Raw genomic sequence first — 17,963 nt, forward strand, 5'->3', positions numbered from 1 at the left:
GTGTAAATGGATCCCGGAAGAGTTATGGCAATTTAGACCACATCTTGAGGTTTGCATTTTTCTGCAGTTATGGAAATTGGAGGTTGAGGATCAAGGTTACATTTCTGTTTTGATGAGAATGTCCCGAGCATGGATGAGCAGGGAAGAATTCAGATATTTAGAGTGAGCTGGTGTTATCTTAGTGTCGCCTGAGAATGGTGTTCTGTGGAAGAGGCATTATGTATTGATTTGCAGATTGTGATTTGCCTTATAGGATTAGTACGGTTGGTGGTATAGAGGTGCAGAATTTTTTACCTGTTGCGGAAGGTCGTGGGAACTTGCCCCATGAGAAAATTTTATAAGCATGGCATGTTAGTCATTTGATTGTGAAAGATTAAAACCAAGTATGGATGTTATGGTAATATCGCAAATGCAATGTTTTATGCGTGAGAGGCATTCTATTCCTTGGGTTGTGGACCGTGTGAGTTTGTTTTGGATTTGACGGGTGTTCTTGTGTGTCATGAATAGGGCCATTGTAGATCTTTGAAAGGTTATTGGCCCAGTATGGTGTGACCAGAATCGGTTTGAGGTCCATTGGTGGGTCTAATGTGAGTGTGTGCTCTACGTCAGGTCGAATGTGTTCGTTTGGCATAGCATTACTTGCGGAAGAGTCTTCGGGCATTGGATGTTATTCCCGTTGTCAGCTATTTTATGTAAATCTCTATTGTGCCATGTGGGTTGTGAGACGGCTTCATTATTCGCACATGTGTTGAGGTCCCGCGTAGCTTGTGGTGTTATGTGAGCAGGATGTCTCTCGAGATGTAGATCATATATCGCACCTTAGTTGTGCTTGGGTTTCGTAGCGTATGGCGCTATCCGTCTCCCCATGATTTGTATTGTGGACTTGGCGTGTTTGTGGTCGATATTCGGGCATTTCGCAAGTATAAGCGTTACGACTTGATGCGTGTTTTCTTCTTGATTGTTATGTGCAGATCGGGTGGCACACCGCCACAGGTATTTTTTTTTGGATCGGGTTGCATGCCGCAACATTGTCATGTTTGGATCGGGTTGTACGCCGCAACAGAGTCATGCTGGATCGGGTTACACGCCGCAACAATGAGATGTTGAGCATAGTTCCTTACACTTATTTTGTGTACCTTGTTTTTCATCCCTAAGGTAGGTTCATAGCATCTATTCGACCGTTTTATTCGTTACGCAAGCTGGGTAATTCCCTGTCAGAGTTCGTTCTTCCTTATGAGTTATATTCGAGTGGTAGCTTGTTGGTGCTTTAATGGTGCTGCATAAGATCTTGGTCATGTTTGAGGTGACGCATTGCCTGAGCAGTTTTGTACTGGGTGAGACGAGATTATTGGACCTGATTCGGTAAATGGTTATTAGTTTCTACGCATCTCTTTCCTCGTGGCAGTATTGTGAGAGTTGGAACAAGACTTATATGCATTATGAGGTGTGTTGTGGGCATCAGATTTATGGATTTTGCAACTATTATTGTCAGATGATGTTGTTATGGTCAAGCGACTTATGCGGTGCATGGTGTGATTTCAGCGGAGGAGCATGGTCATGTTGGGTGCAGTATGTAAGGGTTTATACGGTGTTCGTATGTTAGAATCAGATATTGCAGAGGAATTCAGAGGTTGGAATTTGGTTCTAAGGCTTATTGACTAAATAAATAGGGAGAATCTTCAGTCTGGCTCGAGCTAATATGCTCACATGGGTTGTAGTGGCATGAGTAGGTGCACGAAGTGTTAAACAATGATTTTGGACAACTTCAGAGCAATCCTTAGCAAGTTCTAGGACGAACGCATGTTTAAGTGGGGAGAATGTAGCGACCCGACCGGTCGTTTTGAGCTCTAGCGCGTCGTTCAGCAGTTTGAGGCCTTGAGTAGCTTCACTTCAGGTATTATGACTTGTATGTATGGTCAGAATTGAGTAGCCTCAAATTTCGGGAAGTTCAGAGTTGATTTGGAAAGAAAATTCTAATTTCGGAAGCTTTAAGTTTGAAGAATTGACTAGGGTTTGACTTTTGAGTAAATGACCTCGGAATCGGGATTTGAAGGTTCCACTAAGTTCGTATGGTTATTTTGGACTTGGGCGCATATTCGGGTTGAGTATCGGATCACCTGAGAGTATTTCAGTGCTTATTATGGAAAGTTAACATTTCGAAGGTTTAAGAATTTCCTAAGTTTGGTTTGAAGTGGGCTTTGGTGTTATCGATGTCCGTTTGGTATTTCAAGCCTTGGAATGGGTTCGTATTGTGATTCATGACTTGTACGCAAAGTTTGACGTCATTCCGGAATGTTTTGGAATGGTTCGGATGTGTTTGTCGAAATTTGAAAGCTTAAAAAAAGATTTCGATCGTCGATCCATAGTTTCGATGTTGTTTGGCATGATTTGAGGCCTCGACTAAGTTTGTAATATGTTTTGGGACGCGTGAGTATGATTGGTTAAGGTCCCCGGGGCCTCGAGTGCGAATCGGATTGGAAACATATTGTTTGTTGGACTTGGGAGAGGTGTTGAGGCAACTGGGATCTAGTGCAATCACACATGCATGTTGAGGGTCGCATGTGCGAGCCCGCAGGTGCGGCGTTGGGGCCGCAGAAGCGACAATTGGATTGAGCTGGGGTGGCCGCAAATGTAAGGCTATTTCTGCATCTGCGAGCCCGCATATGCGAAGGGTGCTCCGCAGAAGCAGAAAACGAGAGGGGCAACTGGGTCGCAGAAGCGAAGGATATCCGCAAATACGGGAGCACAGGAGCACGTGGGGGACCGCAGAAGCTGTTGCGCAGTAGCGGAAATTGGTCTGCAGAAGTGAATTTGCCTGGCTTGGAGGGAACCGCACATGTGATGGATTTTTTCACAGGTGCGGCTCGTGTTCTGCAAGTGCAAAAAGTGGGCTGGGCAAATGGTTTTAAAAATCGGGGGTTCCTCATTTCACTCATTTTCTCTCTTGGTTTGGGCCATTTTTTGAGAGCTTCAAGTTGAGGTTTTCATCATCTATGATAAGGTAAGTTATTCCTACCTATTGTAAGTTAAATATATAGATTATGTAAGGATTTAAACATGAAAATTAGTAGAAATTGGGGAGGGGAGGGGGGACCGGGGGGGGGGGGGAGGATGGTAGAAAACCTAGAATTTGGTATTTTTGGAATTTGACCACGAAATTGAACATGGAATTAGGAATAAATTATATATTTGAGTTCGAGGTGTTATGTGTAAAGTTTATCTTTAAAAAAATTTAAAATCCGGGCGCGTGGGGCCGAGAGCTGACTTTGTTGCCTTTTGAGCGAAGCTGAGAATCATTATAAATTATTAAATTATACGTATTGGGGTATATTTTGATTAGTTTGCACGTTGTTTGACTAGTTTTGAAGAGACGAGCATTGGGTTGAGGTGTTTGAGTAGCGTTAGAGCCGGTTATGAAACTTCGGAGCGAGGTAAGTCTCCTGTATAACCTTGTGAGGGGGAAACTACCCCATTGTGATATTTATTATTATGTGTAACTAGTTGTAGGTGCTACGTACGCATGAGGTAACTAGAGTCCGTACGTAACTAAAGCATGTTTATGTCCGGGTAAACTTAGGACTTTATCATGTAATAATTGAATTATTTGAACTCGTTCTGCTAGCTTAATTAATTAAAGTTATAACTGAATTTGATTTAGAAATAAATATATGTATAATAGGCCGAGCCTTAACACTTTGAGTTGTGGACGAGTTATTTGAGAAACGTAAAGATTATATTTGTTATGTGCTCATGTACTGTATTGTAAACACGTGTCTCGTAATTCAATAACTTCCTTTATTTCTTGTGGAGCGGGCTGAACGCCTTGGCAATATATAGATGCATATATAGTTCGTGTCGAACAATCCTCGGCAATGTATACATTATTCTGGATCGGGCTGAACTATCTCGGCAGAATCGTGCGTTATATCGCTATTAGTCCGAATATTCACGAGATAAACCTTCCACTGATGCCCGCCAGTTGTGTAAATATTATTATTTACCCTAGAAAAAAGGCCCATCAATTTTATATGGGCATTTTGATCTATCAATAATTTGCTTGGAGTCCGTCCCTTTAATGATAGATATCTTCAAACACGTCCTATTATATGCGGGAGCGGCTCAATTATAGTATTGGCCTAAAGCCATAATTATTTACACCCTTATATATATATATATATATATATATATATATATTGCTTTTTCTGTGAAAATTTAAAATACGACAAATTTGTTGTCTACTAATCCTTTTTCAATGGATAGTAAGGTTAATCCTTTTATTTTTTTCTTCTTGAATTCATTACCATTTAACTCAAACAGATAATGACTCGTTCATCAAAACAACGCTCTCCCATATTTTTTAGTTTTTATCATTAACACCTTTTTGGGAGTTAGATCAAAGTTTCAATTCTTCTTTTCTTTTTCTTTTTCGAGTTTTGAGGTGCATGTGATTCAATTTTCTTGTTGACATATTTAAATTATACTATAATTTATAAGAAAAAAGTAATATATATCTATGAAATAAACATACACAAAATAAAAAATATCATGTTAAAAAAGTCAATAAAAAGTTATAGTATTCAAATATGATTCTAGAAGTTGATATCTTGATAATTGATATCAAAATATATCAATTTTACTTTGTTTACTTTGATGCTTGAAAAATTTCAAAAAAAATGAAATAGACTTGCAATTCAAGTTAGTTAATGTGCTTTAATTTTTCTGTTTGGCAGAATATGTAGCGCATACGAAAAAAGAAGAGAGAAAAGCATAATTATAAAGAGAAATCAGGAAAATATGACTTTAAAAAGGAAAACCAAATATAATATGTCCGCATCTCTTTTTTATAAGTTGTCCTTTTTGGCCACTTCTTTCCTTGTTATAAAAGATTTGTACTCTTTTCATTACCAAACTCAATATTTTTTGATTAAAAGATTAAGGTAAAAAATTAATTACTACTACTAATTTTTTGGGTCCCAAAAGCCTAAAGCAAATGCTTTATTTGCTTGGCCCTTCAGTCGCCCATCTTATGTGTGGTCTAATTCTTTTTCATAAATCTAATATGTGAAAATTCTTTTTTAAAGTAGATGATACTAAGAAGGCGTTTGGACATAAGAATTGAAAAATTCCGGAAAAAAGTGATTTTTTTTTTCAAGTGAAAATGATATTTAAAAACTAGAGTTGTGTTTGGACATGAATATAATTTTGAGTTGTTTTTAAAGTTTTGTGAGTGATATGATTGAAAATTTTGAAAAATAACTTTTTGGAATTTTTTAAATTTTCGAAAAATTTCAAAATCCATCTTCAAGTGAAAAATTAAAAATTTATGGCCAAACAGTGATTTCGGAAAAAAGTAAAAATTTTCTTATGGCTAAACGGGCTAAGTGGGCGTTTGGACATAAGAATTGTAAAATTCCAAAATAGGGGGAAAACGTTTTTCAAGTAAAAGTGGTATTTGAAATTTAGAGTTGTGTTTGGACATGAATATAATTTTGGGTTATTTTTGAAGTTTTGTGAGTATTTGAGTGAAAATTTTGAAAAATAACTTTTTGGAGTTTTTCAAATTTTCGAAAATTTTCAAAATGCATCTTCAAATGAAAATTGGAATTTTTATGAACAAACGCTGATTTCGAAAAAAGTGAAATTTGTTTGGAAAAAAGAAAAAAATTTCTTATGTCCAAACGGGCTCTAAGACTTAAGTTGAGGACCCTTGCCTAATATAATACTATATTGAAGTGTGTGATCATTTCATATACATATATTATATTATTGTTATTAGAATTTAAATTTTTATATATATATATTTATATTATTATTATTATTATTTAAATATATTTTTATGCTTAATTATATCGTCAATTATTATTATTATTATTTAAATTTTATAATCGAATATGCATACATCTTAAATATTTTAAAACATACTAAAGCAAAAAAGTGATAATGAATGGAGACTTTTTATAAGCTGAACATTAGTAAGAAATTGAGGTACTTTTAAGGCGGGAACTCATACTATACCCCGCATGCATTCTCTTCGTAAACAAATACTAGAAAACCAACCCGCCATTTCTAAACTCCTCTTTTTTCCTAAACCCGTCTAGGGTTTCAAATTTTAACTATTCTTCTCACCAATATTGAAATTCAAATTCAAAATTCAGAAGCGAACCAAGAACAGCTTGGGAACAATTATCCCCCCTTTTTTTTTGGAGTCACTGTAATGGGGAACAAGATCGCGGAGGAGCTCGTTTCAACGGTACGGTCCATTGTTGGCGATGAATATACAGAGATGGACATAATTAGAGCACTTCACATGGCCAAAAACGACCCCACAGCTGCAATTAATATCATTTTTGACACCCCAAGTTTCAAGAAACTCGAAATTGTAAATGTAGTTTCAAATTCAAGTAGTAATAATACTGGTGAGATCCAAAAAATTGAGCCTAGTACAGTTTCTTCAAATGAGGGATTGAATATTAATGAGAGTAGAATTGAGAGTGAGTGTGATAGGGGGAGTGAGTGGTGGTTTGTGGGGTGTGGTGAGGTGGCAGGTATGTCGACGTGTAAAGGGAGGATATTGAAGGCTGGTGAGGAAGTTGAATTTACGTACCCTGTGGAGAAGAAGAAATTGAGTTCAGCTTCACCAGCTGGGAAGTTTGGACGAGGGCGTCAAGCGGCTGCTGCTTGTTCTGAAATTGTAAGGTTTTCTACCAAGGCTTGTGGAGAGGTACTCTTTTCTTCTTTTATGTTCTGAAATTTTAAGTTTCTTCTGCAACTTTTATTGCATTTTTGTGGAATTCCTTTAGCCCCCCCACCCCCCCACCCCTGCCCCCAAAGAAAAAAGAGAAAAAAAAAGAAAACAAAGGAAGTTGCTAAGGTTTTGCTCCCTTCAAGTTGTATTCTAGACTAATGTGAATCTAGGACAGTGGTTGTGTCCTCAAGGGGAGAGTCTAGTGGTTGAGGCAAGTGTCGGATGTAGAAGGCTTATGTAGCTCGGCAAAACCCACGAGACTTTAGGCTCGAAACATTTGTAGATGTTTGAAAAAGAAGTATAGATAGAGTTAGATAGGAGTAAAATCAGCAGAGGAACGTGGTGGGATGAATGAGATCCCTCCGCCCTTAACCGGCAGTCTCAGGTTCCAGCCGTGGGAATAGAAAAATTCTTTCGCGGCGCAAATCTGGATTATAATAGATGGTTATACAAAATCAAGATATATATTTAAGAACTCATCGCTTCTAAATCATTGGGGCATGTGAGTGACAACTTAGGGATCCCATGTTCAGATCCAAGCTACAACACTTGTTGTGAACCCATCTATTACCTTGGCAACTTGTGCTCTTGGGCTGGACAAACTGCCTGATGGATTAGTTAAGATGTGAGCAAGTTGGTCCGAAGAAAACCCATATTTGAAAAAAAAGAAGTTAAAAGCTGTGGGTGTACCACTTTAATTACTTAATTTTTTTCAAGTATTAAATTTTCTGTATACAAAAATATAGTTTGAGCTCCGGGCGTCTGCTTTAGAATGTGATAAATGGACCTTGGGCCTAACTCAACCCTAGCTTATGAGGTGAGAATTGTCTAAGACCATATAAGGAGACCAAGGACCTCAAATCCCACCGATGTGGGTTAACTCAACACCCCCCTCACGCCCAGCCCGCAAACTGGAGCGTGGACAACATAAATGAGGGCCCAAGATCCATTTATCATGGTATCAGAGCCAAGCCCATCCCATTTATTGTTACCGATGTTGGGCCCCCATTTATGTTGTCCACGCTCCAGTTTGCAGGCCTAGGCGTGGGGGGTTGAGTTGTCCCACATCGGAAGGATTTGAGGTCTTTGGTCTCCTTATATGGTCTTGGGCAATCCTCACCTCATAAGCTAACTTTTGGGGTTGAGTTAGGCCCAAGGTCCATTTATCAGAATGTGATGTCTGGATATAGAGTGAAATTATCGGAAGAAAGAATTTGCTGACAATTTGTTTTTTCTGGGTGTGAGGGGAATACTAGATCTTTCTTGATGGAATTCTGTATAATAAGCCTGATCTTTTGGTTGTTTGTTGTGGAGTGACAGATTGGGCGTATTCCAAATGAATGGGCTCGATGTATTCTGCCGTTGGTGAGGGATAAGATGATTAGAATTGAAGGGCGTTGCAAATCGGCTCCTAATATATTGGCGATTATGGACTCTGTTCTTTTGTCCATCAGGTACTCTGGGTGAAGTTTTAGTGTTATAGTTTAATATTTGAGGTGAGGAATCCAGTTTCATGAGATACGATACAGACGGTGGTGATTTGATCAACTTTATCTTGTATGCAGAGTGTATATTAATAGCTCCATGTTCCGTAAAAGCCATCAGACATCACTAAAGGCTAGATCTGCAGATGATACAGTTTTTCACCCCCTTCCAACTTTGTTCCATTTGCTCGGACTTACACCTTTTAAGAAGGTGATACTCTCTTTTTGGTTTTGTATGTTGTACGGAGTGGTTGAGGTTTTCTGACCATAGCTATTATGGATTATACCTTCTTTGTACAACTTGTTTATCAGTTGGGATCTGCATATTCTGCCTAGTTATAAGAATTAATCTCATTGATGATTGAATGACATTAATTCAATAAATTCTTTCTTGATCATTATTAGGCAGAATTCACTCCAGCTGATTTATACACGAGGAAGCGGCCTTTGAGCGAACAGGTAAGAAAAGAAGAGAGTTCCCGCTCGTTTTTCCCTCTATTCTCAGTTCTCACTCCTACTTCACCCTCTTAAAGTCAGAGTATCAAGATGTTACAGTTTCTCTTAGTTTTCGCTGCTTCACCCTCTTAAATGCTTCATTTTTCTTCACAGGACAGCTCTGGTAGTCCTGCCTCAGTATTGCACGTGAACTTATCCAAAAGCTCTTCATCTGCAGATGGAGATAAAGTTGAGAATGATGAAACAATTTCTGATACTGATCTTGATTATATTGTTGGTTCAGCTGATAACTCGGAGATACAGGTATGGCCAGCTCAAAAACGTTTGTTTTTTCTATGGAGTTCTCTATGTGTACTAAATACTTTTACATTCACATTGTAGGAAATGGAACCACCGAGTACACTCCAGTGCGAACTGCGACCTTATCAGAAGCAGTCGCTTCATTGGATGACACAACTGGAGAGGGGAAGAAGCACGGATGAAGCAGCAACAACTCTGCATCCATGTTGGGATGCTTACCGTCTCAAAGACGAGTATGTGAATCTTGACATACATGTTTTTTTTCTCCACTTACTCTCGCATTCAGTACACTAAAATTCATTTCAGGAGGGAGCTTGTTGTTTACTTGAATGCATTTTCGGGTGATGCGACCACTGAATTCCCGAGTACCCTTGAAATGGCTAGAGGAGGAGTATGTTGCCGCTCTGCTTCTTTTGCTCTTTGGGATATTTTGTTTCTTTGTGGTGGGTTTTATGCAATTTTCCACTTTATGACTTGAGAGTATCTTGAAGATTTTGGCAGATTCAATGGGGTTAGGGAAGACTATAATGACTATAGCTCTCCTCCTCAGTCATTCTGAAAGAGGTAGATCATCAAGGAGCCAACCTACAAGCCAGCTGTCTGGTGAAAATGGTGAAGCTAGTAATATTTTAGGCCAATCTCCAACTTTTGCAAAGAAATCAGCAAAATTCTCTAGTCTTGATAAGCTCCTGAAACATAAGCCCACACTTATCTCTGGTGGCAATCTGATAATATGTCCAATGACACTACTAGGTCAATGGAAGGTACTTCAAATCTGCTTCAGCTGGCAACATTAGTTTTGCTATGTTTTTTAGGAACTAAAATGGCACATTAGGCATATTAAGCTTTGCATATATAAAATTGTCAAAACCTAAAAGGAAAAGATAAAGGATTTACATATAGATATCTGAAGATGAATCCGTCATTTGTAGGCAGAGATTGAAGCCCATGCACTACCTGGTGCTCTATCTCTTTATGTTTACTATGGGCAGACAAGATCAAAGGATACAAAAGTGCTTGCTCGAAGTGATGTCGTGCTGACAACATATGGAGTGTTGGCCTCCGAATTTTCTACAGAGGTATTATTTTGATTCTTCAAATTATAGTTTTAGACTTTTAGTTCCCGCGTCCACCTTGTTTGCCTATCATTACTTCTTCAGTTCTTTGCGCTAACTTGGTCTAGGTCCTCTTATATTCATTTTTGTGTTCTGTACTTGGTGTAGAATGCTGAGGACAGTGGGGGACTTTTCTCTATTAGATGGTTTAGAGTGGTGCTTGATGAGGCACATACTATCAAATCTTCTAAAAGCCAAATCTCCAATGCTGCTGCTGCTCTTATTGCTGACCGTCGGTGGTGTCTTACTGGTACCCCTATCCAGGTCAGTGTTACAGTAGGGAAATTTGTTAAGAAAAGATTATTAGCATTATTTAGAGGTTAAAGTTTCTATTTTTCTACAAAGTAAAAAATACTGCTTTTGCTATTTTCATAGTTCTTCTCAGCGAGGTAAAAAGATATATTATTGTTTAGAATTCATAAAAGTGGTATATTATTAAGTTTTTTGTCCATCTCTGTATTGCTAGATTGGTCGCGCGTCTTATTCTAATGACTTTGTGTAAGTTTCAAGCATGCCTTGACCCTTGAGTATTTATCTTATGTGTTTCAAAGCTGAGCTCCGGTTTCCTAGTATCTTGCCATTGTTACTGGCTATTGCTATTGCTTTTTCCATCTATTTTTCTGGTTCTTAGGTTGCTGGTACTATCTTTCTATCTTTCTGGCCTTTGTTGTTGTTACTGTTCTATTGTTTCTTTTCATCTTCTTGAGCGAAGGATCCATCGGAAATAGCCTCTCTACCCCAGGGTACGTGTAAGGTATGCGTACACGCTACCCTCCCCAGACCATACTTGTGGGATTATATTGGGTTGTTGTTGTTGTTGTTGTTGTTGTTGTTGTTGTGTTTCAAAGCTGAATCAGTTGTTTAAACTTAAATTGCTCGATCAGCTGATGATACACTTAACCGAGTAAAGGTATCTTAATTTCATGTATGATGAAACTTGCTGGAGGGTCTGATTACCTAATTTAACTCTTAAGAATTCGTCCTTGGATTTGGAGGAGCTTTTTAACGAAACTGCAGCAGCCTCTCAAATCCTTTACCTCCATTGTTCTGGTCAATAGAAGTACTTCACTAGGCATTTAGCTTTGTGGAGTCTTTGATAAGATAATTCACTAAGGCTAAATATAAACCAAAACCGTAGCATTAGTAGCATTGAGATTCAACGACAGTGCTCATGGCCAGCCAAAAAGGATCTACTGAGAGACTATGACTGCATATTGGATAAAATATATGAATGTCCAGATCAGCTGATAAAAGACAAGCACCGGAAAATACCAGCTTTTCCAATAAGAAAATATCTATTTTCTTCTCTTTTGCAACGTAGGGAAAGAAGGGTGGCATGAACTTGTTGCCATCTTATAGTGGTTTGCCATTGCTCTTATGCTTTTTCAAGAGGTTGCTATTGATAGGCACCTAATTTTGTTATGTGACTTACTATTTTCCCGTGGCAGAACAATCTGGAGGATATTTACAGTCTTCTTAGATTTTTGAGGGTCGAACCATGGGGAAGCTGGGCATGGTAAGATACGAATTCCTTGAATTGAAAATTTAACCTTCAAACTTATTTGTCGTCATGAAACGTATCAGAAACTGTGGTGTGGTGCTGGTAATATTGAATATATTATTGTGCTCTTTAGAATGTTATGACTGGATGCTATTTGTGGAGGACATGCTTTGTTGTAAGATTCTCTACCTTTGTACACCTTGTATGCAAGGTTTCTCCATCACTCAATGAAATTTTAACCTAATAAAAAATGTTATAGACGGCAGACTGTAGAGATTGTAGCATATATCTTTTACTGTGACTTTGCCCCAGTTTGTCAAATGATCTACGACAGCTTGATTTATTCATTCATATGGTCTTGTTATCCTGTTAAGATTTGTAAATGACTATTAAATAACCCTGTTTTTACTTCATAAAAAAAATTAAAAAATTAAATAACCCTGTTTTGAAGCAGCTACTCATTTATATAATCTTCCACTCAAACCTCACTAATCTTTCTGGCATCAGTCTAGATCCTTACCATTTTAGTTTGAGGAGATTGATCCTTAACAGCACTTGCTGCTACAAGTGCTGTTCCTTTTTGTATCTGGTGAAATATGAAGCTAAGTTCTGTGTGAGAAAGTTATTTGCATAATTGATTGAGTTTTCTCATGTTACTGTGATGCCATTCAACATGTTGTCTGCTCGGTCATATTAAGGTGGAACAAGCTTGTTCAGAAACCTTTTGAGGAGGGAGATGAGAGGGGGCTAAAGTTGGTTCAACAAATTTTAAGATCGATCATGTTGAGAAGAACAAAGTCTAGTACAGACAGGGAAGGCAGGTGAGTATTCCACATAGGATTCACTAATCTTATTTCTTTGGTGTCTTCTTTTGTTTGGTTTCGTTTGTTATGGTTACTTTTAGGTTTATTGATATGTTATATTGCTTCTGGTGTTATTGGGTTGCAGACCAATTTTAGTTCTACCACCAGCTGATATTCAAGTGACATATTGTGAACTAACAGAAGTAGAGCGCGACTTCTATGATGCATTGTATAAAAGATCCAAGGTTTTACCATCATCACTCTGTCCATGAAATTCTCGATACTTTTTGCACCTTTAATTCCTTTACCATAGTCCTATATCTCCAATATCAGGTGAAGTTTGATCAGTTTGTTGAGCAAGGACGAGTTCTCCACAACTATGCTTCTATATTGGAATTGCTTTTGCGACTTCGTCAATGTTGTGACCACCCATTTCTTGTAATGAGGTGTGTACTTTTATCCGTGCACCTATTTATCCTTTGAGTTTAATGTTGTGTGGTTTGCTCTTGTCTAAATGAACTTATACTCCAGAAAACATATTGCGCGATTTTCCAACAGGCGCTTAGTTATTCCTTACATTGATGAGTTGGAGAGACTTTGGTTTGGTTTCTAATTTTATTTTGAATGTACGCGATTCTCATTACTCCTCATTACTCCCTCTGACCCAAATTGATATTCCTGTTTCTCATATTGTCAACTTGACCAATTACTGTAATTCACTTAGACTGATTAATTCAAATTATGAATACTACACATAGATATGTAGCAACTATGTATAATACTTGTACTAAATTGCATATCTTAGTCAAGGAACATTTCTAAGACTATAGGAGCGCGAGATAGGATATGGAAAAAAAAGCAGTGTTTGTTTAAACAGATTTTTGTTAACTTACAATCTGTGTGCCAACTCTTGGACTAAATGGCAGCGCTTCTTTTTGCCTATTTATTGAAAGAAAAGCAAGGTGGATCTTTCGAAAACTTTGCAAATGTGGATCCAGGATTATTCTACGAAGTAAATACAGTGTCCAGAAAGCTTATTGACTCCAGTTTTTCTAGAAAGTGACCATTGTTTGTCTTATAAATGCTATTCAGATTGTCTATTCTTTCTTTCCAGTAGTCTGTTATCATCTGGCATCATACCTGACTTATATTATCAATAGTAGGTCCTATTGTTTTTGTATTTGCTCTTTTGGACTGATTACCCACCTTGCTTCTGTGTCTGGACTCTGGAGTATCTAATAGCTAATAGTTACTAAATATTATCTTTTAAGTAATATTTGCTGATGGGGTTTATTTCTTGGCCAGTCGAGGTGATACCCAAGAATTCTCTGATCTAAATAAGCTTGCTAAACGTTTCCTTAACGGTGGTAAGGAGACTGGAGAAGGCAAAGATGTTCCTTCACGTGCTTATATTCAGGAGGTTGTGGAAGAGTTGCGGAAGGGAGAACAGGGAGAATGTCCTATTTGTCTTGAAGCTTTTGAAGATGCAGTCTTGACTCCATGTGCTCATAGGTTATGTCGAGAGTGTCTCTTGACAAGCTGGCGAAGTTCTACCTCGGGCCTTTGTCCTGTTTGTAGGTACTTTCCTACAGGTGTTTATTGAAGAACGCGACCTATACAATGAGATCAACTGCATGTTTTTTTATATAAATATTCCACTTTTGCAGAAACATTGTCAGTAAGCAGGAGCTTATAACAGCCCCGACAGATAGCCGCTTTCAGATTGATGTTGAGAAGAATTGGGTGGAGTCATCAAAAGTATCAGCCTTGTTGGGTGAACTAGAACGTCTTCGTTCCGTTGGCTCCAAAAGCATTGTTTTTAGTCAGTGGACTGCCTTCTTAGATCTATTGCAGATTCCTCTTTCTCGGTACACCCCCTTTTTGTTCATGTTAGATTCTGAAGAACTTATAAGTTTTTGAGCACTCTATTCTGCAATTTCTTTGTCTTTTAAGGTAAACTGTACACGAAGAAGCTCAATGAACATCGTGATATTTCCATTTATGGCAAATTTACTTGTATTAGTCTTGGTGTGCATTTGACAAGAGTGGGTTGCTCTAGTGGTAACCACCCTCCACTTCCAACCAAGAGGTTGTGAGTTCGAGCCACCCCAAGAGCAAGGTGGGGAGTTCTTGGAGGGAGGGAGCCGGGGGTCTATCGGAAACAGCCTCTCTACCCCAGGGTAGGGGTAAGGTCTGCGTACACACTACCCTCCCCAGACCCCACTAGTGGGATTATACTGGGTTGTTGTTGTAGTCTTGGTGTCATGCTCATAAGGATAAGGAAACTGAGAAAGATTTCTGGTTTGTGGAAATGGATTGACCCTTGTCTCTATCTGGACGATAATTCTTTTCCTCCTGTTAGTTGAGTCCTGTTAAACATTTGAGGTCATTGATTTTGTCAATTGCCTTTTGCAATTGCCTTGTCCATATTTTGTGTACTTTATTTTTGAGTTAATATAGTTATTGACGTCCATACTTATGCAGTAGTAATATTCCATTTGTTCGGCTTGATGGGACGTTAAACCAGCAACAACGTGAGAAAGTAATAAAGAAGTTCTCAGAAGAGGATGGCATATTGGTTTGTCGTGGCTGCTGCCTCTTTGTCTTGTACATTTATTTTTAAATTAATTATGTTTCCTTAATCAAATTGAATATTATACAGGTGTTGCTAATGTCTTTGAAGGCTGGTGGTGTTGGGATAAACCTGACGGCTGCATCCAATGCTTTTGTCATGGTACTTGTCTGCCTTTGGAAAAAATTTAGATGATCACAGACTATTGAACTCTCTGAATTTAATTGTTTGTGTTGTCAAAAGTGGGTTTGCTCTTAGAAGAAGACACTATTTTCTTTTTGTTACACACGGTCGCATTAATAATTTGATCTAAGTGTTGCATAGAGCGAGAGAAATGTTTATATAATTATACTAATATTGAAGTAAATCATTTGACCTTCTTCCTTTTCTTTCTTTTTTTGGTTCTTTCTTCCTCCTCACTATACATTAATCTGGTAAAAGTTAAAAACCTAATTTGATGGAAGTGTTCTGGGAGGTAAAATTTCCCAACAATTGTTGCAGATGGTGTGCAAGATGCTTCTTTTGATAAGTATGGTGTGCAAGATGTGTCTTATGAGATGTGTTAGTGTTATGATGATAGTTGTGGTCATTTCTTTTCTAAATTGCAGTCTTTGATAAAGCTTATCTACTTAAGCTATGACCTTTCGAAAAATTCTTCTTCTTTCCTTTTTGTTTCAGTGATAACAGAATCTATCTTGATGGGAATATCTAAAATTTATTTGCTCATAAGTAGCAGTGGTGTACGTGGTCGAAGCTTGGCTTCAAGTTCTTTTTTATAGGCTTGTGGGGACTTATCTAATGCAAATTTTGATTTGTTCCCTGCATGTTGTTAGTTGTCACTTTTTTAACTGGTTAAGCTTGTGATCTTGGTTGATGAGATTTTTGTGGTTTGATGATCAGTTGGTTCTCATATTTGCTCTTCTTGTGACTTTGACTTGGTGATTTTTTTTTTTTTTGGGAATCACTTTGATCGCCCCATGTTATGTACTATTTGACACTTTTCTGTGACTCTATTGCTGTCAAATATACACAATGTTCATCTTTACCTGCTTATCTCTAGGATCCGTGGTGGAATCCAGCTGTTGAGGAACAAGCGGTCATGCGCGTTCATCGTATTGGACAAACTCAGCAAGTAATGATCAAACGATTCATTGTGCAGGTATGCTCAATTCCTTTCTCCTTGTTACGGCTTGTTAATCATTTTCCACGTAACAATATCGCTCTCTGGGAAGTGCTGGTGCTTGTTCCTTGACGCTTACCTGAACATGTAGCTGCTCTATCGCACCTTGAGTGCACATCATGTTAAAAAAGTCATTGGACCCTTGCATGCATATTTTTCTGATAGCAGGGTTCAGTTGAGGAAAGAATGGAGGCAGTACAAGCTAGGAAGCAACGGATGATTTCTGGTGCTTTGACGGACCAAGAAGTTCGGACAGCAAGAATTGAGGAACTTAAGATGCTTTTTGCATAGACAATACGGAACAACTAAATCATGCCAATGAGTGGGGCCTCTGGCTCCTCAGATTGTAGATTCACGATCACCATAATAGATGGTATATGTGTCTGGAAAAGAGCTGAAAGTTTCTCTTCATTCTGGGCGGTGGTTTTCATGTCTCATGCTGCAGGCACACCGGCTTATTTTATAGGCATCGACAATCTCAAGTGTTGAAAAGTGATCATTTCAATCTCAAGTGTTGAAAAACGATCATTCCATTGGTTACAGCTGATTTAATTTTGGAGAAAGCTTCATTTTTCTTCACTGTTTCCAGAAGCGCGAATGTAACTAGCATCTGGGGATGATGTGCATTTGTACTTCACTGTTGTAAAACTAAATCCTGGCATCACGAGTATTATCAAGATTTGGGATCAGACTTCTAAAACAGTTTTTGTAGAGTAAACAAATTTGTATAGTAATATATTTCGTCAATGTAGCTTGCAAGCTGCAGAGAGGAGAGTCAAATGTACTTTATAATTTTTGTTTCAGTTAAAAAACCTTGTAAATTTTTACCATATTGAAGTTCTCCTTGTTAACAAAGCTTGTACTTTATATGAGTACTAAAGTTCTCCTACCCATTAGTGCTTTACGGACCAATGACTTAAAATAGATAGTCAACTTAGCAAATTTTATTTTATTTATTACAATGATAGTATGAGTTGAACTTAATTAAAGAAAGAAATGTGGATTATACATGCGACTAACTTGTTTGGGACTGAGGTGTAATTATTATTTGTTGGTCGGTAACTCTGGTCCATCCCAGGTGCCAATAGTGAAATTATTTCAAACTTGGAATAATCAGTTATGAAATGTATTATATATTTCAAATTTAGAACAATGAGATATCAATAGTAATATACATTCATTCACTAGATATGCTGAGTAGGTCTTTAGCTAGATGGCTATATTTATTAAGTAATCTGATAAGATTTGTTTTTCTCAAGGTTGTTAAAAGTGAAGATTTCATTTTAATTTATATGCTTAATAGGACATGACACAAATTTGTTAATATCTCCATTTAGAATCTCAGAATTAAATCATCAAAAGTAATTATATTTAACTATTAATTTTTCCATTATTTATTTTTATTTCTAAATTATATTACAACATGTAAAAGTAGTCCAACAATCCTCTACTTCTTCTCTTTATTTTTCTTAATTGCCTTTCAATTTAAAAATAAGGAACAATAAGGGAAAAAATTAAGGAAAAACCATAAAAGTGTAATCTGGAAATAAATGAATAATAATCCTTTATAATTGTGCTTAAAGAAAACTTTTCCTCTTTACCACCAGGTTTTGACGGTTCATAAAACTTTGCAAGGTTAGCCTTTACATCTCTTTCCACAGTTAAATTCTTCATTCCTCATTGCTGTAAGTGTGTTGGTTTTGGTGTGTGTATTTGTGTTTTTTTGTAAGCACATACTTTATTGGTAAATGTAAAATTTAAAGTTAGTGTCTGTGTACTATTCATAAACATCAATTTTTTTCCACAT

The 17,963-nt window shown here is 37.5% G+C and overlaps 1 protein-coding gene across 3 annotated transcripts; it reads left to right on the plus strand.

Moving 5' to 3' along the window:
- Positions 1-6,020: 6,020 nt before the first annotated feature.
- LOC104087055 (DNA repair protein RAD5A) lies at positions 6,021-17,011 on the plus strand. Of its 3 annotated transcripts, XM_070187939.1 has the most exons (20): positions 6,023-6,721; positions 8,066-8,199; positions 8,311-8,440; positions 8,635-8,688; positions 8,839-8,988; positions 9,067-9,218; positions 9,292-9,376; positions 9,477-9,749; positions 9,918-10,064; positions 10,209-10,364; positions 11,549-11,616; positions 12,300-12,422; positions 12,550-12,649; positions 12,738-12,850; positions 13,710-13,982; positions 14,072-14,272; positions 14,889-14,982; positions 15,067-15,138; positions 16,037-16,135; positions 16,325-17,011. In XM_070187939.1, exons 1-20 carry the CDS (start codon positions 6,215-6,217, stop codon positions 16,445-16,447), a joined length of 3,054 nt encoding a protein of 1,017 aa, XP_070044040.1. In that variant the 5' UTR covers positions 6,023-6,214; the 3' UTR covers positions 16,448-17,011. The 3 variants fall into 3 exon arrangements, with proteins under 3 accessions (XP_070044042.1, XP_070044041.1, XP_070044040.1); XM_070187940.1 differs by lacking the exons at positions 8,066-8,199; positions 8,311-8,440 and having other exon boundaries at positions 6,022-6,721; XM_070187941.1 differs by lacking the exons at positions 14,889-14,982; positions 15,067-15,138; positions 16,037-16,135; positions 16,325-17,011 and having other exon boundaries at positions 6,021-6,721; positions 13,710-13,978; positions 14,072-14,214.
- Positions 17,012-17,963: the final 952 nt, after the last annotated feature.

Source organism: Nicotiana tomentosiformis, chromosome 11 (genome assembly GCF_000390325.3).
Source record: "Nicotiana tomentosiformis chromosome 11, ASM39032v3, whole genome shotgun sequence".
NCBI classification, from domain to species: Eukaryota; Viridiplantae; Streptophyta; class Magnoliopsida; order Solanales; family Solanaceae; genus Nicotiana; species Nicotiana tomentosiformis.

Excerpts from the sequence above, each read along its gene's own strand:
- LOC104087055 (XM_070187939.1), top strand. The coding sequence starts at position 6,215 with ATGGGGAACAAGATCGCGGAGGAGCTCGTTTCAACGGTACGGTCCATT. Across the intron at positions 8,441-8,634 it reads GACTTACACCTTTTAAGAAG|GCAGAATTCACTCCAGCTGA; the intron begins GTGATACTCTCT and ends GATCATTATTAG. Across the intron at positions 10,365-11,548 it reads TTACTGGTACCCCTATCCAG|AACAATCTGGAGGATATTTA; the intron begins GTCAGTGTTACA and ends TTCCCGTGGCAG.